We start from the raw sequence: 15,161 nt of genomic DNA, 5'->3' as shown, positions 1-15,161 counted from the left end.
TGTTCGACACCGACCACTAGTCGGCTTGGATTGCCGAGCACCAGCCCCTTTTCTGGTTCGTGCCTTCTTTTTGCTCTTCTCTGGTCTTCTCTCGCTCCGTTGGATATTCTCTTTCTCCATATAACAATAGCCCCTACTCTCAATGTAGAAGCCAATAAGTATGAGCAAAATGCTAAGGGTTCTATATTGAGAGTATTTGACACTTGGTTGTTCATGGATGACTATTTTTGTGGAATAGCTCTCATACCCTTTTGTTGCTGTTGGTTGTCGTTTCTCGGGCTGGCCTTCTTAGCCCCCATACCCTTGTCGTAGTTGGCTGTAGTCAAGTCTCTTGAGCTCTACCGTACAATTAGTTTTAACTGTTTAGGTTTTTGCCTTGGGATCTAACTTTTAGTTGGGCTAGCTGTACCACCCTTAGGTTTCTAACTTGTTTGGATTTTGCCCATGATTTTATACTCTAGGGCTTACTCTTGGGTTTTTATCCTATTTGGCTTTTGCCAATGGGTTTATACCCCTAAGTCAAGTCGATACCCTTTTGTCGATATCAGTTGTCGTTTCATGGGCTGGTCTTCTTAGCTCCATACTATTTTGACATAGTTGGCTGCAATCAAGTCTCTTGGACTCTGCTATACGGTTAATTTTAACCGTTAGATTTTAACCTTGGGATTTAACTTTTATCTGGGCCAGTGGTACCACCCTTGGGTTTCTAACTTGTTTGACTTTTGCCCATGGTTTTATACCCAAGATTTACTCTTGGGTTTCTAACTTATTTGACTTTCGCTAATGATTTTATACCTTGAGTTTATTTGGAACCCTTGGATGTCTAACCTATTTGGTTTCTGCCAGTTTGTTACTTTGAGTTTAATCAACACCCTTGGGTTTCTAACCTATTTTGACTTTTGTCAAATAGTTTTATACCCTGGGTTTCCTAGATTGGTTTGGCTTGCTTGCTTTCTGTTTCAACTTTGTTGGGCCTGTACGCATGCCTTTTTCAGCACCTTTGAGATTCTTTTCCTCGATTTCACTATCTGGCTTCTAGCTTATCAGCCTGCTTCTAGGTCTGTCCCAGTTCGAGTTCCTTGATCAATGTTACTCACCTAGCCCCTAGTTGAGGTGGTTTTGTTTAAGGTATCAAACGAACATTTTCTCAAGTACTTCAAGTCTTGTCGTTTTCTTTTATGTCGTTTTCTTCTATCTGCTCATGTCGATTAAGTGACTTCTCATTGCCGAGCACAATTTATGGAGATCAGATCGGCTTTTCTTAGTAGCTTATGCTGCTGACTTTTGCTATCGTGCAGTTATCAGATCTTGTTGGCGGAAGAGACCTGGTCAGCAGAAGATGCCAAGCGGCAGAATAGGCCTGGTCGGCAGAATAAGCCTAGTGTGGAATAGGCCTGGTCGGCGGAAAACAGTAGAGACTTGATCAGCAGAAGACATCTAGTCGATAGAGACTTGTTCGACCAAGACCTGGCCATGCATTGGTTTGTTCATGCCTTGGGTCCGGTCATGCCCTAGAGTCGGGTCATGCCTTGGATCAGGTCATGACCAGTTATATAGTTCGCTTGTCAGGTCTTTGCAGCAGCTTTGCCCTTCCATGGACCTTGGACGGGCGTAGGTTGCCTTTTCTTTTTGTTGTTCGAGTTTTTTTTAAAAAAAGGGGTTGTGTTCTTGATACATCAAGTTGCTTTGGATGTTAGATTGTTGTAGCAGCTAGATTGTCTTTTGGATGCCTTAGAACTTCATCAAGTTGCTTTCTCCATTTTGAGATTTGTTGATCGTTTCTCCCGGAACCTATTTTGGAATCCGTCAGTTTACCTCATCCAGGATCTGTCCTAAAACTTGTCGATTTGCTTGCTCTAGACCTCATTGGGTCTAAGCAATTCTTCTTCTTTTAATGGGTTGACTTGTCTTACCCAGGATCTGTCATAGAATTTGTTGATTTGTTCGTTTTGGGTCCTGCCCCAGAACTTGTTGATGTGCTTTTCCTTCGACTATCTCAGAAAAGGGCAGTCCCCAGAATCCATGTTGATTTATTTATCCCAATATCTCCTCGGATCCGAGTAGTTCTCGGTTAATTAGTTGCTCTTTGGATGTTAGAGGGATCGATTCTAAATCTTCAACACGTTTTCCTTTGGGGTGGGTGATTCCATGTGATGACCAGGGCTTGGGTCAGTCTTTCCATTGCGGTCAATTGTGTCGTTACCTGTCGAGGGTACCAAACTGGTTGCGTGATCTAATCTCATGGCGTGATCTGTTCTCATCCTTTTGGTGGTTAAGTAGCCACCTACTAGAGATGTTGAACTACTGGCATGACATATTCTCACTTCACCATCAAGACTTTGTCATCCATCCTCATTGATCTCATTAGGGTTCTAGGCATGTTGCTCCCCCTGTCTTGAAGCTCGTGGGCTTATCTCCTTCAAAATTTCATCACGCAAGACCCGTCCTCGGTTCGTCCCTCTTCTCGGATGACAATCGTAGTCAGAACGTTGTTGATCTCTCCAGAGTTCATATTGTTGGCTTTCAAATCTTAGTTGTTCCCACAGACGGTGCCAATTGTTGATGTAGAAATTTGGCTCCTTGGGATTCCTCCAAATTTGCACAAATCTTCTAGAATAATAGGGGTCGACCTACGAAACCAAAATAACACTAAAACCGGTGTGGCTTCTGCCACACGAGCTCTGATGCTTAAGTTAGTATCAAAGTAGTCGAGAGTAGAGAGTATGATATTTAGGGCTACCTTTAGGCTTTGACTTACTTTCCTATTTATAGAAGCTATCCCTCTAGGGATTGTGGAATTCGAATCGTGATACATTTAGGAAATCTAGGCCAGCATATCTTGTTATGGACCTGTCGTCGGATCAAGAGTCGAGACGCGATGGGCTTGAGCCGGCAGGCATCGTGGTAGAGTCAGGTCTTCTGGAGTTCTCGGTCGGGGGCCAAGAACTACTTGGCGCCGAGCATTGCTCGGCACCGACCACTAGACATTGGGGGGGTCGGCTTCGGTTCTCGATCACCAACCCCTTTTTTGGTTCGTGCCTTCTCTTGGCTCTTCCTCGGTCTTCTCTCGCTTCATTGGATCTTCTTTTTCTCCCTATAACAACACCCTTAGTTAAATCATATTTTATTTCTAAAATGTGGATTAATAAACACGAGACATTTAAAAATAAAATAAAACAAACTGTTATGGATCTTCAATAATTTAATAAATTGGATAATAAAAATAAAAATCTGGTAACCGTTTTACGGGTATCCTCAACATAATCGGTGGCAACTCCAAATTCTATTATCCTAATAGACTCTTAAAAGAGGATATCGGCTACTCTGCGTCGCTATCACATTGCGACGGCTTGACGACTCCATTGAGGGTCACCTTAAGAGAGTCAAGCCACTATATGGTATTTTTTTATTATCCTTTTATAATTTGTTGGTCCATTTTTTTTATGTGTTGTGAATATTATTTGTACTCTAATTTCATTTTTGAAATTTTATTTTACATTTCATCATGCATTTCACACACTCACAAGCCTTCTACTCGAGCTATCACCGTCTAGGATTAGAATAGAGGATGTAATGACAACGTATAAATTGAAAATAAAAATACATTAAAATTTCTGGCAAACAATTAGATCACAATACAACAAATCTATTTTAGGTTTGAAATAGTAAGATGATAGTTGTATGGAAAAGAAAATTAATTTAAATAATACTGAGATATTTTTATAAGAAAAATTAAAATGTTGGAGAATAAAATTATTTTTAAAGAATAATTGAAAAAAAAAGTTAAAGAGAAATTAAAATAAAAATGGTGTGTCAAAGAATCCAACAGCATGACACCAGAGTTAATTATGAACAGAATAATCACTCAATAAGTTGGTATTGGGAAAAGCGTTGACAAAAACATATGTAATAAATAGAGATTGCAACCAGTGAATTTTTATCCTAACACGTGACTTCTTGGAAGCCATGTTAGAGTCAGATTGAAGTTGCTGGTTGCGACTTCCATAAAATCGCGACCGTTGGTTGCGATTTCAGCTTAAATCACGTCCCATTATTATGACTTTGGGTGAAATTACAACCATTAAATGCGATTTACCTAAAATGGCTACGATTTCACTATTCTACTTTTGAAAATACTTTGAAGGGCAAAATACATTTTGGTCATTGAGGTTTGTGGTAGGTGACATTACTAGAAATATGAGCTTCTATGATAGTTATGAATAGTATAAAAGCTTGGACGAAAAAAAAAACTGTCACAAATTGTGGGGGCGCGGTTTTGGCGGGAAAAGATGCAACTTTCTGGATTCTTCAAATTTTATGACACGAAAGCTTATATATATTTTTTATTCAATGATAGTGAAAAACTGTCATGAAATTGTAGAGGCGTGGTTTTGGCGGGAAAAAATGGAGATTTACGAATTTTATTAGATTTTATGACATTTTATAAATGCCACGAAAAACTAAAAAAAAAATACAATATTCTATGACAATTAGTATGATCATCTTGAGAATCAATGACATGAAAAAATTTCACAAATGGTTTCGGGCAAATATTTTTAATGTCGAGATCTCAATTTCATAAAAATATTGATAAAATGTCGATATCGATGGTTACTTAAAATTTTTGGGAAATGTATATATCTCCCGACTATTTTAAACAACCATCGGACAATATTGTTACTTAAAATTTCTTCCACTGAAATGACCAAACATTTCTATAGACGTGTTTTATTGTGGATTATTCAACGTGTATGGGCATCATATCTTATTCCAAACACCTCATCCTCTAATTAATATGTTAAGATCAACCTCAGCCAATAATGTATTACACCTCCCTCCCCCATCCTCTAGAACTATAATATGTTAGTTACATACTGTAATTTGACCCTTCTCAATTAGTATAGTATGGACTGATATTCAATATGTTTTATTGCTTAGGTCTTGCAAGAACTGTCGTGAGGAAGCTTGATTGCAACAATGTGATTTATGGGCCATTTTTGTTGGGTTAGCGGTTTATGTATACACTTAGTTTATGTATATGGAATTTATATATATATGAATACTTGGTTTATGTATATGAGGTTTATGTATATGTAAATATTTGATTTATGTATATGTGAATGTTTGGTTTATGTATATGTGACTTCTTGGTTTGTATATATTTATATATATGATTTTTATATGTGTAATATGATAATTGATAGGTACTAGGTACAATTGTAATAAAAAACTTAAAATATTTCGTCACACGGTTATTTTACTATTTAAAGAGTATCAATATGTGATGTTTTAAAAGTGTCACCGTTTCAATAATTATGACAGTTATTGTGAACATCAATAATTGTAGTTGTCATCAAAGTGAGCATAGCTCAGTGGTATTTAGCATATACTTCCAACCATGAGGTTGTGAGTTCGATCTCCCACATCCCACATGTTGTACCAAAAAAAAATAATTGTAGTTGTCAACAAAATATGTTTTGTGATACTTGAACAATGTCATTGAAAACCTTTTTGTGACAAATAAAAACTGCTACTAGAAAGGTATTCATAACTATTAAAAACTATCAATATAAAGATTTTTATGACAGTTAAAACTGCCAATATTGACGGTTAAAACTATCACTAAAAAAGTTTTTTTTACAATTATAAATAGTCATTATCACGTTTTTTCTTTGCATTTATAAACCGCCGTTAAAAGATATTTTACAGTTATAAATAGTCATTATCACGATTTTTCTTTACATTTATAAACAGCCATTAAAAGATATTTTACAGTTATAAATAGTCATTATATCGTTTTTCTTTACATTTATAAACAGCCGTTAAAAGATATTTCATGACAATTATAAACCATCTTTAAAAACATTTTGTGGCAATTATAAACTGCTGTTATTAAATTTTTGTTGACTGTAGAACAAACTTTGTAATTGTTTCAATGACAATTATATAAAAGGATAAAATGTATAGAATTTACACATTTGTCATGAAATAACCTTATTTAGGAGGGTACCCACCACATAAATTACTTAAATATCCTCTTGTATCTACAAATTAACTTTAAATTCATTTTAAAATGCAAAATTGATTAATTGGAAGGTTATAATTTGGATCCCATAATTTTAGCATAATGATACTTTCCAAAACAAATTAAAACCAATCCTAAATTCCCAAAATTTGAAAACCTCCCAAAATATCCCCCAAATCCCGTCTAAAAATCCCCAAATTCTAAATCGGAGACTTTTTCGCTTCCTCCGTCTGCTGTCGTCTCTGAGTTCTGTACCCGTTTGTCGCCCGTCGTCTAATGCCGTCGTGACTGTTCCGGTCTGACGCCGCCGTATCGATAAGTTTCCTTTCGTCTGCTTCAATTTTCGTTTCCAGCAGCCGTCTTTGTACGTTCCCCGTCTCATTTTCCGTCATTGTACATCTGCTTTAGTTATATCCTATTTTCCGTCTTCGTACATTTCAGACCTTCATTTTCCGTCGGCGAACAACATTTTAGGCGACATATTCTTTTTTTTTCTCTTTTCCGATGTCGAGCAGTGGGTTCCTCGTCTACAATCCCCTTTCCGTTTACACCAATAATAAGGTAACAGTCTTCTCGTTCGATTTTGTATATATGTGTATATATTTTATAGTTATTAGTACATAAGATATGATACCAATCTTAGTGAAACTTATGTTTCATATCTTATGTATATATGACTATAAGATATATACACGTATAAGATATATACACGTATAAGATATATACACATATACAATATATCCCCATAATATATATTTGAGACCAGCAAAAGATTAGTATCATATCTTATGTATATATAACTATAAGATATATACACATATAAGATATATATATATACACGTATACATTATATCCCCATATATACAAATATAAATGGGAAGACTAAGACTATGAGACGTTTAGAACTTCAATTCTCTATACACATAAATAAAATATATCCCCATATATACCAATCTTAACGGGAAGACTATTAACTTACGATTGGTATAAACAGAAGGGTACAGGAGATGAGGAACACACTGCACGGCGTCAGAAACGTGCAAAGACGTCGACATAAACTTTATTCGGCGACGGAAATTGAAGGTCTGAACGTCTCTGGGGAAGAAGGAATCAATACCTCGTTGACAGAAGCACGCTGCACGGCGTCAGAAACGTGCAAAGACGTCGACGGAAAGTCTATTCGACAACGGAAAAAAGAAGATTTGGACGTCTCTGGGGAAGAAGGAAAAAATACCTCGTTGATGAAAGCCCTGAAGAAGTACACAAACGACGTCTCTTGTCCTCGTTGATGAAGGTCTGGACGTCTGAAAGGAAGACGACGGGGAATAAAAAATGGAGGTTGGAGACGGCAGCAAATGACCTGAAATATTCAAAACATGATTTCACAAATTTGGAAGTTGTTAATTGGCGAGAGGAAAAAAATATTTTTTGAAAGAGAGATTTGAGGAATTTAGGTTGAAAAATTGAATGGGACCCACAATAATTAAATGAATATAATTACAAATTAAGGATTCAAATTTTTTAAATTTAAAAATTATAATAAAATAAAAAGAAATAAATAAGGTAGAAACGGTATTAACATAAAATTCTACATGAAAATATCTAAAAGTGTAAATTTTGAAAACGAAAGACATTTATGAAATTAAGATTTAAAAATAGCCCTCCCAAGATATTATCTCATGAGTAATTTGTGACATTTTAAAATTGTGGTGGATGATTAATTCATGACAACTTATAATTATCATTGTAATTGTATTAACGACAGTTTTCAATAACTGTCACGTTTTCCTTTTCCTTGATGCCTTAATCCATTACAGTTATATAACTGTCACGAATTATGTTAATGACAGTTTTAAACTGTCATTGAAGCCCATATTTCTTGTAGTATTTCTACTTGGTCCCTTAAGTTTTAAAATGAACACTTTTGGTCCTTGAGGTTTGAGGTAGGTGTCTAATTGGTCCATGAAGTTTCAAAATGAACACTTTTGGTCCTTGAGGTTTAAAGTAGATGTCAAATTGGTTCTTGAAGTTTTAAAATGAACATTTTTGATCCCTGAAGTTTGAGAAATAGTTCTAAATGGTCTATGATTTTTTTTTAACTGTTAATTAACTAATATTAAAATTAAGTGCAAATTGCAATTAAATTATTTATTGTAGTTGCTGATGTGGCAAATTATATTAATTAAATGATATATGTGCGATATGAATCGCGGACGGCGGCAAAGATGTGGTGGTCATCGGAATAGGGCAGCAGAAAAAGAGAGGAAGAGATGAGGAGAGGAGAGAGAAATTATCATCACCTACATATATATATTATTTAATTAATTTAATTTGTCACGTCAAGAACTACAATAAACAATTTAATGACAATTTGTCAGGTCATTTTAATATTAGTTAATTAACAGTAAAAAAAAACAAAGGATCATTTACAACTATTTCTCAAACTTCAAAGGATCAAAAATTTTCATTTTAAAACTTCAAGGACCAGTTGACACCTATTTTAAACCTCAAGGACCAAACATGTTCATTTTGAAACTTCAGAGACCAAGTAGACACCTTCGTCAAAGTTAAGGGACAAAAAATGTTCATTTTGAAACTGCATGGACCGAGTAGACACCTACCTCAGACCTCAAGGACCAAAAATTTATTTTGCCTACTTTCAAACCTACATTATTTGTGTCATTTTCTTTTAAAAAAACATGATTTAAAACAAAAATCCATGTAGACATGATGTTAATAAATTTTTTAAAAAAATTAACTTGTTTTAAAATGGTGGAATTCTTATTTGTTAATTTAATTATATTTTAAGAAATTTATTATTATTATTATTATTATTATTACTATTATTATTATTAATTTTGAAGGTATTCATCGACATTTTATTAATATTTCCATCGATATTTTTATTAAATTCACATCTTGATATTTCTATCTAAATGGGTTTGTTTAAAACCTTGAGGCTATAGACAATAAACAACAATCTAACATGGGTCCATTTCTCTCAAAAGAAGGTTAGCATTGAAGTTATGAACATATATTTTTATACATTAAAAAAAAAGGCAAATATGTTACACATTATAATATTCTTTGAAAGAACTTAATTATATATACATACCATGTTTTCATTGAATTTTCGCTTTAGTAAAAAAAAAAAAAGTCATAAAAAAATTTTTTCAAACAGAACTTTGGCACAAACATTTCTCAACCACATCCAAAAATTAGGCATGAGTAATTAATTGAAGGCAAAAAAATTGAAGGTCCATGATGTTGGATGTTTTTCCTCATTGATATGGGATTGTATTAATTATATGCCTTCTAGTCTATGTTTTCCAACATACTCCTATGCAAGATTCTAGCAACCCCATGCACACTTGTTTCATCCTTTTTGATAGTTTTTAAAATTATTTCTAATCTAAATTCTTACTTAGGATTGAAAAAGGGTAATTTTTTTTTATTTAACTATTATTTATATTATTGTTATTTTGAAAAATGGGTTTGCTACTAAAGTTCCAAAAGTGGGTACAATTGAAACATTGTAAACAAAAGTATAGGATTGTAACTTGTAAGATTCCTACAAAAGGGAAGATGGATTTCTTTCCCCCATGAAGCTAGCTAGAAGTTGAGAGTAGAAGTTTGAAAGGATTAGATGTCTTTGAGATGAAAAATGAACGAAGGGACAAGTTATATTTTAAAATTAATGATATAAGAACTTTATATTACCTCCTACAACCTCTACCAATGGAAGAGAATATGAGTTAATCAGTTAGTTATGCTCTATAAACTATAATTAGTGAGGGAAGCCAACATGGGCTATTTGGTTAAATTCATGTCCATAAATACTTATAACAATTTTGGTTTTCCATTGAAAGGTGAGGTGTAGTGGATTTGTGGCAGAATGGAGATACCCCTCTCCGGTTTGAGCCCTGTAGGGTGTGTAGTCGGGGCTTCCCCCTCATTCGGGAACGAATCCTTCAATGTGTCAATTACAGTGTTGGGTGACCATCAACATCCCTCGGTTATACAGATCCAACTGGAGAAGCCACGCGACACCGAGTTATAAAAAAAAAATTATAACAATTTTCGTTTCAAATAATATATATAAATTTTTCCTTCATTATCTAATTTCTCTCATGCTTACCATCTATTGTGTTTTTCTTTTCATTACAATATATTGTTTCAATATTCAATAGCATATGACAAATCATTGATTTATAATAAACGATTAATTAACATTAAGGTCCGTCTTTTTTTCTTCTTTTTAACTTTTTTAATACAACATGTGAAGGTGGAAGATCGAACTCACAAAACCTTTTAGTTGGAGGTATATGTCAATTACCGATGAACTATGCTCGCTTTGGCACTCACACCATTTTATTTAAGTGTAATTAAATCTTTTCATATCTTATTTTTGCTTTCCATTCAAAAAGTTTCATACCTATTAATCTATTATTAAATTTAGAGGACAACTATAAATTCTCTTTCATATTTCAAATCGTAGTATATGATTATAATCCATTTTAAACTCTAACTTTACCTCAAGTTTATTTTAGCCTATACATTAAATATCTTATAAATGATTAAATATACTCTAATCCTACAAGTTTATGCTTAAGTTTTTATTGATGATTTAATCATATTTAAGATATGGTATCAGAGCACAAGTTCTATGTTTGTCTCCAAAAGTGAGAGAAGGTGTTAAATATCCTATAAATTATTAAATTTACTCTAACTTGTCAACTTAAGATATATTTAATCCAAAGTACCTTATATATCAATAAGGACGTCTTTAAAATCTTTCTCAATCAAGTGTATGAACATAGCCCTAATTTATGCACCCTTCTTCTTTTAGCATGAAAGCACAAGACTCGAGAAACAAAACTATGTTCGGTAACCGATATCTCGTTCATCATTTCATTTCCAAGAAGGCTCCATTATTACTTCATCAATGTATCATCAACATTATGGACCATACTTCAATCAAAGCCGTCCATTTCTATCTCTACAAATTAACCAGAACACAAGAAAGAACAGTACATTTCCAAAAACACATCAGCCTTTGTGCTTTGAGTTCTTTGGAAGGTCTCTCCAATGGCGGCTTCTTGCAGTACTTGATTTGGTCTACAAATACAAACCCTTCGAAAAGCATCTTGGAGACATGAGCTTCAATTCAGAGATGTTAAGCAAATCTTTTACAGCGGAGAGCTCCAATGGAAGTGATCACCAAGGAACAATCTCCATTAATCCTTTTTTCACTGAGGGATTTTGCCATTTTAATGAAATCCCAAGCTCTGTTCCACATGCTCTTTGCTCCTCAAGATGTGCAAATAATTCTTCATTTCCTCCAGTTAACACACAAGATTCCAAGGTAAAAAACAGCCCAAGTTAGTTTTGTGACCCATAGTTATTTCGTTTTTAGTTTTCTATTTTTAAAAATTATGTTTCCTTCCCAACAAAAATAAGCTCTTAAAAATCACCATTTTTTTAGTTTTTCAAAATTTGAATTTGATTTTGAAAAATTTTTAACAAAACAAAAAAATACATATATGCTTTGAATAATATTTATAAGTTTGTAAGTTTTCAAAATCAAAAAACTAGAAAGAAAATAGTTATTAAACAGACTTTTATTATGTCATTTTGGGAAATTAAATTATGCTTTTGATTTGGCAGAGCTTGGGAGGAACAAAGAGGAAAAGAGAAAGTGAAAGGGATGAAGAGAAGCAAAGAGAAGTCATCCATGTGAGAGCAAAAAGAGGCCAAGCTACTGACAGTCACAGTTTAGCAGAAAGGGTTAGCTTCCAATTAAATTTCTTTGCTCACCAAAATAGATTTTTTTGGGGGCAAAATAGTCAGGTTTTGAAACTTATTGAATAAAGGTGGATTTTGAACTTTTATTAGAACAAAATGGTACTTCTTTTCTTAAGGAAAAAATATATATATTAAAGATTGAACTTTCCCTCTCCTACAGTTTTAGAATTTGAAAGATTATATATATATATATAAATTCAGTTATTTGTAAAGTTATATACTCAAGGTTTAAGTCTTGACTTTCAAGATAATGATTTTGGTCTGTCTGTTGATAAGTTTATTTTCATCTCTCAATTTTTAAAATGTTTAATTTAGTCTATTTAAAAAAAACTATTTTAGTCTTTGGTATTATTTTTCTGTTAACAAATTAATAGTGTAGTTTCGAGTATGAATACTAACATTGTTAATGTGAACATATAACATCGGAGATGATTATTGGGAAGTTGACTTATTAGGTTGCAAAATAATGTAACAAATGACTAAAATGATTACTTTATTCAAATTTAAGGATTGAAATAGTCGGTAACTAAAATGAAAGAAACCTAAAAGTTAGGAGGATTTAAACAAATATTTAATTCATTTATTATTATAATTAATTGAAATGTGTTTACACTCACAAGAGAGAAAATTATGTTGTTACCATTGCCAATTGGTTACAGGTCAGAAGAGAGAAAATAAATCAGAGGTTGAGATTCTTACAAGACTTGGTTCCAGGATGCTACAAGGTAATCTCTCAACCACAAGAGAATCTAAATAAAAAAAAATATATCTAATTTCTTTTCACTTAGTGTAAGAGAAAATATTAAGAATTTTGTTTTTGAATTGTTCAGACAATGGGAATGGCAGTAATGTTGGATGTGATAATAAACTACATCCAATCTTTGGAGAATCAGATCGAGGTAAGTAATTCTATATGCATAAAACTCAAGAATTTTAGCATAATATTAAAAAGTCGTAAGTTTGAAGTTCGGCTAATTTTATACCTGAATTTTCCGTTTCATATTAATAGTATGCATGTTAATACCGAGATCATGAATCATATTAAATGCTTTTGAGACTAATATATGAGGAGTAGGTTGGAAAATATATTAAATGATTAATTTTATCAAACCTAGCTATAACACATTAAAAGTATTAGGTTGATTAAGTGGTGTGATTTAATATGGTATTATTTCGAAAACCAAAAAGTTTGTATTTAAAATATATTAAATGATGAAATTTATCAATCTAACCTATCAACCTAAGGATTAGGTTTAGTGGTGATTATATAACATGATATGGTCCGTTAATCAAAATAATAATGGTTGAGGCCAAAGCGAGCATATATAGCTCAAAGGTAATTGATAAAGAGGTTGTAAGTTCGAATTGTTCATTTTGGTTCTTATTAATATTCATATAGTTCCATCTTGAAATCAATTGACAACGAAAAATGTAGATCATGTCTATTATAAACCTTTGTAAGATTTATTTTCTTTTAAATGTGGGATCTTTAATAAATAGTAACTTTAACTTTTGTCATTTTAGTCTCTATACTTCTAAAACATCCGTTTTTGTCCCTGTACTTTTGAAAGTTGATCATTTTAATTCCTATTACAATGAAATCCTATCAGAATGAAATCCTTTCATACAAAGCTATACCTACATTTGAAGAAACTTATTGAGTACAATATTGTGTTGAAATTGTGATCCAAAAACATAGATAAAAAAATAATAAAATTGCCAAAATGGTCACTTTTTTAGGAGTACAATGATCAAAATAAACCTTTTGAAACTATGGGGATCAAAATGGACGTTTTGAAAGTACAAGTACTAATAAACAAAAGCTTATAGTACACAGATCAGAATAGTAATTGAACCTCAAATTTATCCTAACCAACCCACTTAAGCTTTTGGATTTTGTTGCTTAAAACCAGCTATATATCTATAAAATCATTACAACATATTTGTTAGTTAAGGATCCCACGTTGAAAAAATAAGAGACTTAACAAGCGTTTATAATATAAGTAAGTTACTCATCTCATTGTCAATTAATTTTGAGATAGAACCCCGTGTGAATATTGAGGATCTGTTTGAAATAAAATTAGAAAAGAGACTGAGAACTACAGAGAGGAGATATTACAAAAAAACTTTAGAGAAATAATAAACAAAATTAAAGTTAAATAATGTCAGAGTGAAAAAAACTTTATAAATGAAAAAAAAAAAATCCCTCAAAATTTAAGGTGAAATAGAAAGATAAATTTGAAATTTAAAATAATAACCATTTTAAAAATTAATTTCCTATTAATTTTTTGATAAAAAATCACTTGGAAAAATCACCTTCCAAGTGATTGACTGAATAGTGATTTTAAATTTTTTCAAAATCACTCCATAATTATTGTCAAACATTCTATTTTCAAATAGGAGTGATTTTGACATAAGTGTAAGTGATTCTAGCTAGGCTAAAATCACTCTCAAAACATGCCCGATAATATTAACCCTAGCTATACATGTATCTTGTTGGTGTTTCAAGTTCCTCTCCATGAAGCTTTCAACTGCAAGTCGCTACTATGATTTCAACAACACCACTGAAACTGATGGAATTGAGATAATGCAGGTATGGACTTTCTCAACTTAATTATATGTTCATGGCTCTCACATTATTCTCAATTATTCTTATTTATTTTTTCTTTTTTTTTTGTGTTTGTTAAGAATTGTTTTTTAAGAATAAGTTCTCAACTTATGGTTGAGAAAATTTTGCAGGCAACAAATGGGTATGATGACATGCAAGAAATGGAAAGGATTGTACTTGGAGAAGAAGGGTATGGAGGATGCTCTTACCTCCACCCTACTTTGTCACCTCTCTAACTTCGATACAATCTCTACACATACACACATTTATATATAATAATAATGCTTCAACTTATAAGGCAAATAATACTCCGCTAAATAAATGTTTTAATCCTTGGTGTCGAGGTGGTTTTTCAATCGTCTCGTGTTTGTTCTAAAAAGTTTTAATTTAGTTTTTTATGTTTTCGTCTGTATTGATTATTAAAAATTGACTTATAAATAAGCTTACATGACAAAATATTCAGGGAGCCGGTAAAATTTTAGGAGTGGAATTAAGCAACTTAAAATAAAGGAAAGTTTCAAATTCATAGGTAGAAATTTTGACTCTTTTCTTCTTAGGTGGCATGATTTTTGCTCTAAATTTCTGCAATTAACTAAGTAATATGACATGTGAACTTAGCATTAGTCAATTTTACTACATTCACCCACAAAAAGAGTATAATTAAAAAGTGTGGAACTTTTTAGACACTGAAAACTAAATTGAAAAACACGCAAAGATTAGGAA

General features: G+C 32.6%; 1 protein-coding gene across 1 annotated transcript; it reads left to right on the top strand.

Annotated features, from left to right (window-relative positions):
• The first annotated feature begins 11,027 nt into the window (after positions 1-11,027).
• LOC111010516 (transcription factor BEE 3) lies at positions 11,028-14,781 on the top strand. Its single transcript, XM_022283975.2, has 6 exons — positions 11,028-11,390; positions 11,693-11,812; positions 12,490-12,555; positions 12,661-12,729; positions 14,340-14,423; positions 14,570-14,781. Exons 1-6 carry the CDS (start codon positions 11,181-11,183, stop codon positions 14,672-14,674), a joined length of 654 nt encoding a protein of 217 aa, XP_022139667.1. The 5' UTR covers positions 11,028-11,180; the 3' UTR covers positions 14,675-14,781.
• The last annotated feature ends 380 nt before the right edge of the window (positions 14,782-15,161 follow it).

The sequence above is a fragment of the Momordica charantia genome, assembly GCF_013281855.1.
Source record: "Momordica charantia cultivar OHB3-1 chromosome 4 unlocalized genomic scaffold, Mcharantia_2.0 BLBB01000004.1, whole genome shotgun sequence".
NCBI lineage: Eukaryota > Viridiplantae > Streptophyta > Magnoliopsida > Cucurbitales > Cucurbitaceae > Momordica > Momordica charantia.
Note: the sequence above shows the minus strand (reverse complement) of the source record. Positions and strands in the feature narration are given on the sequence as shown.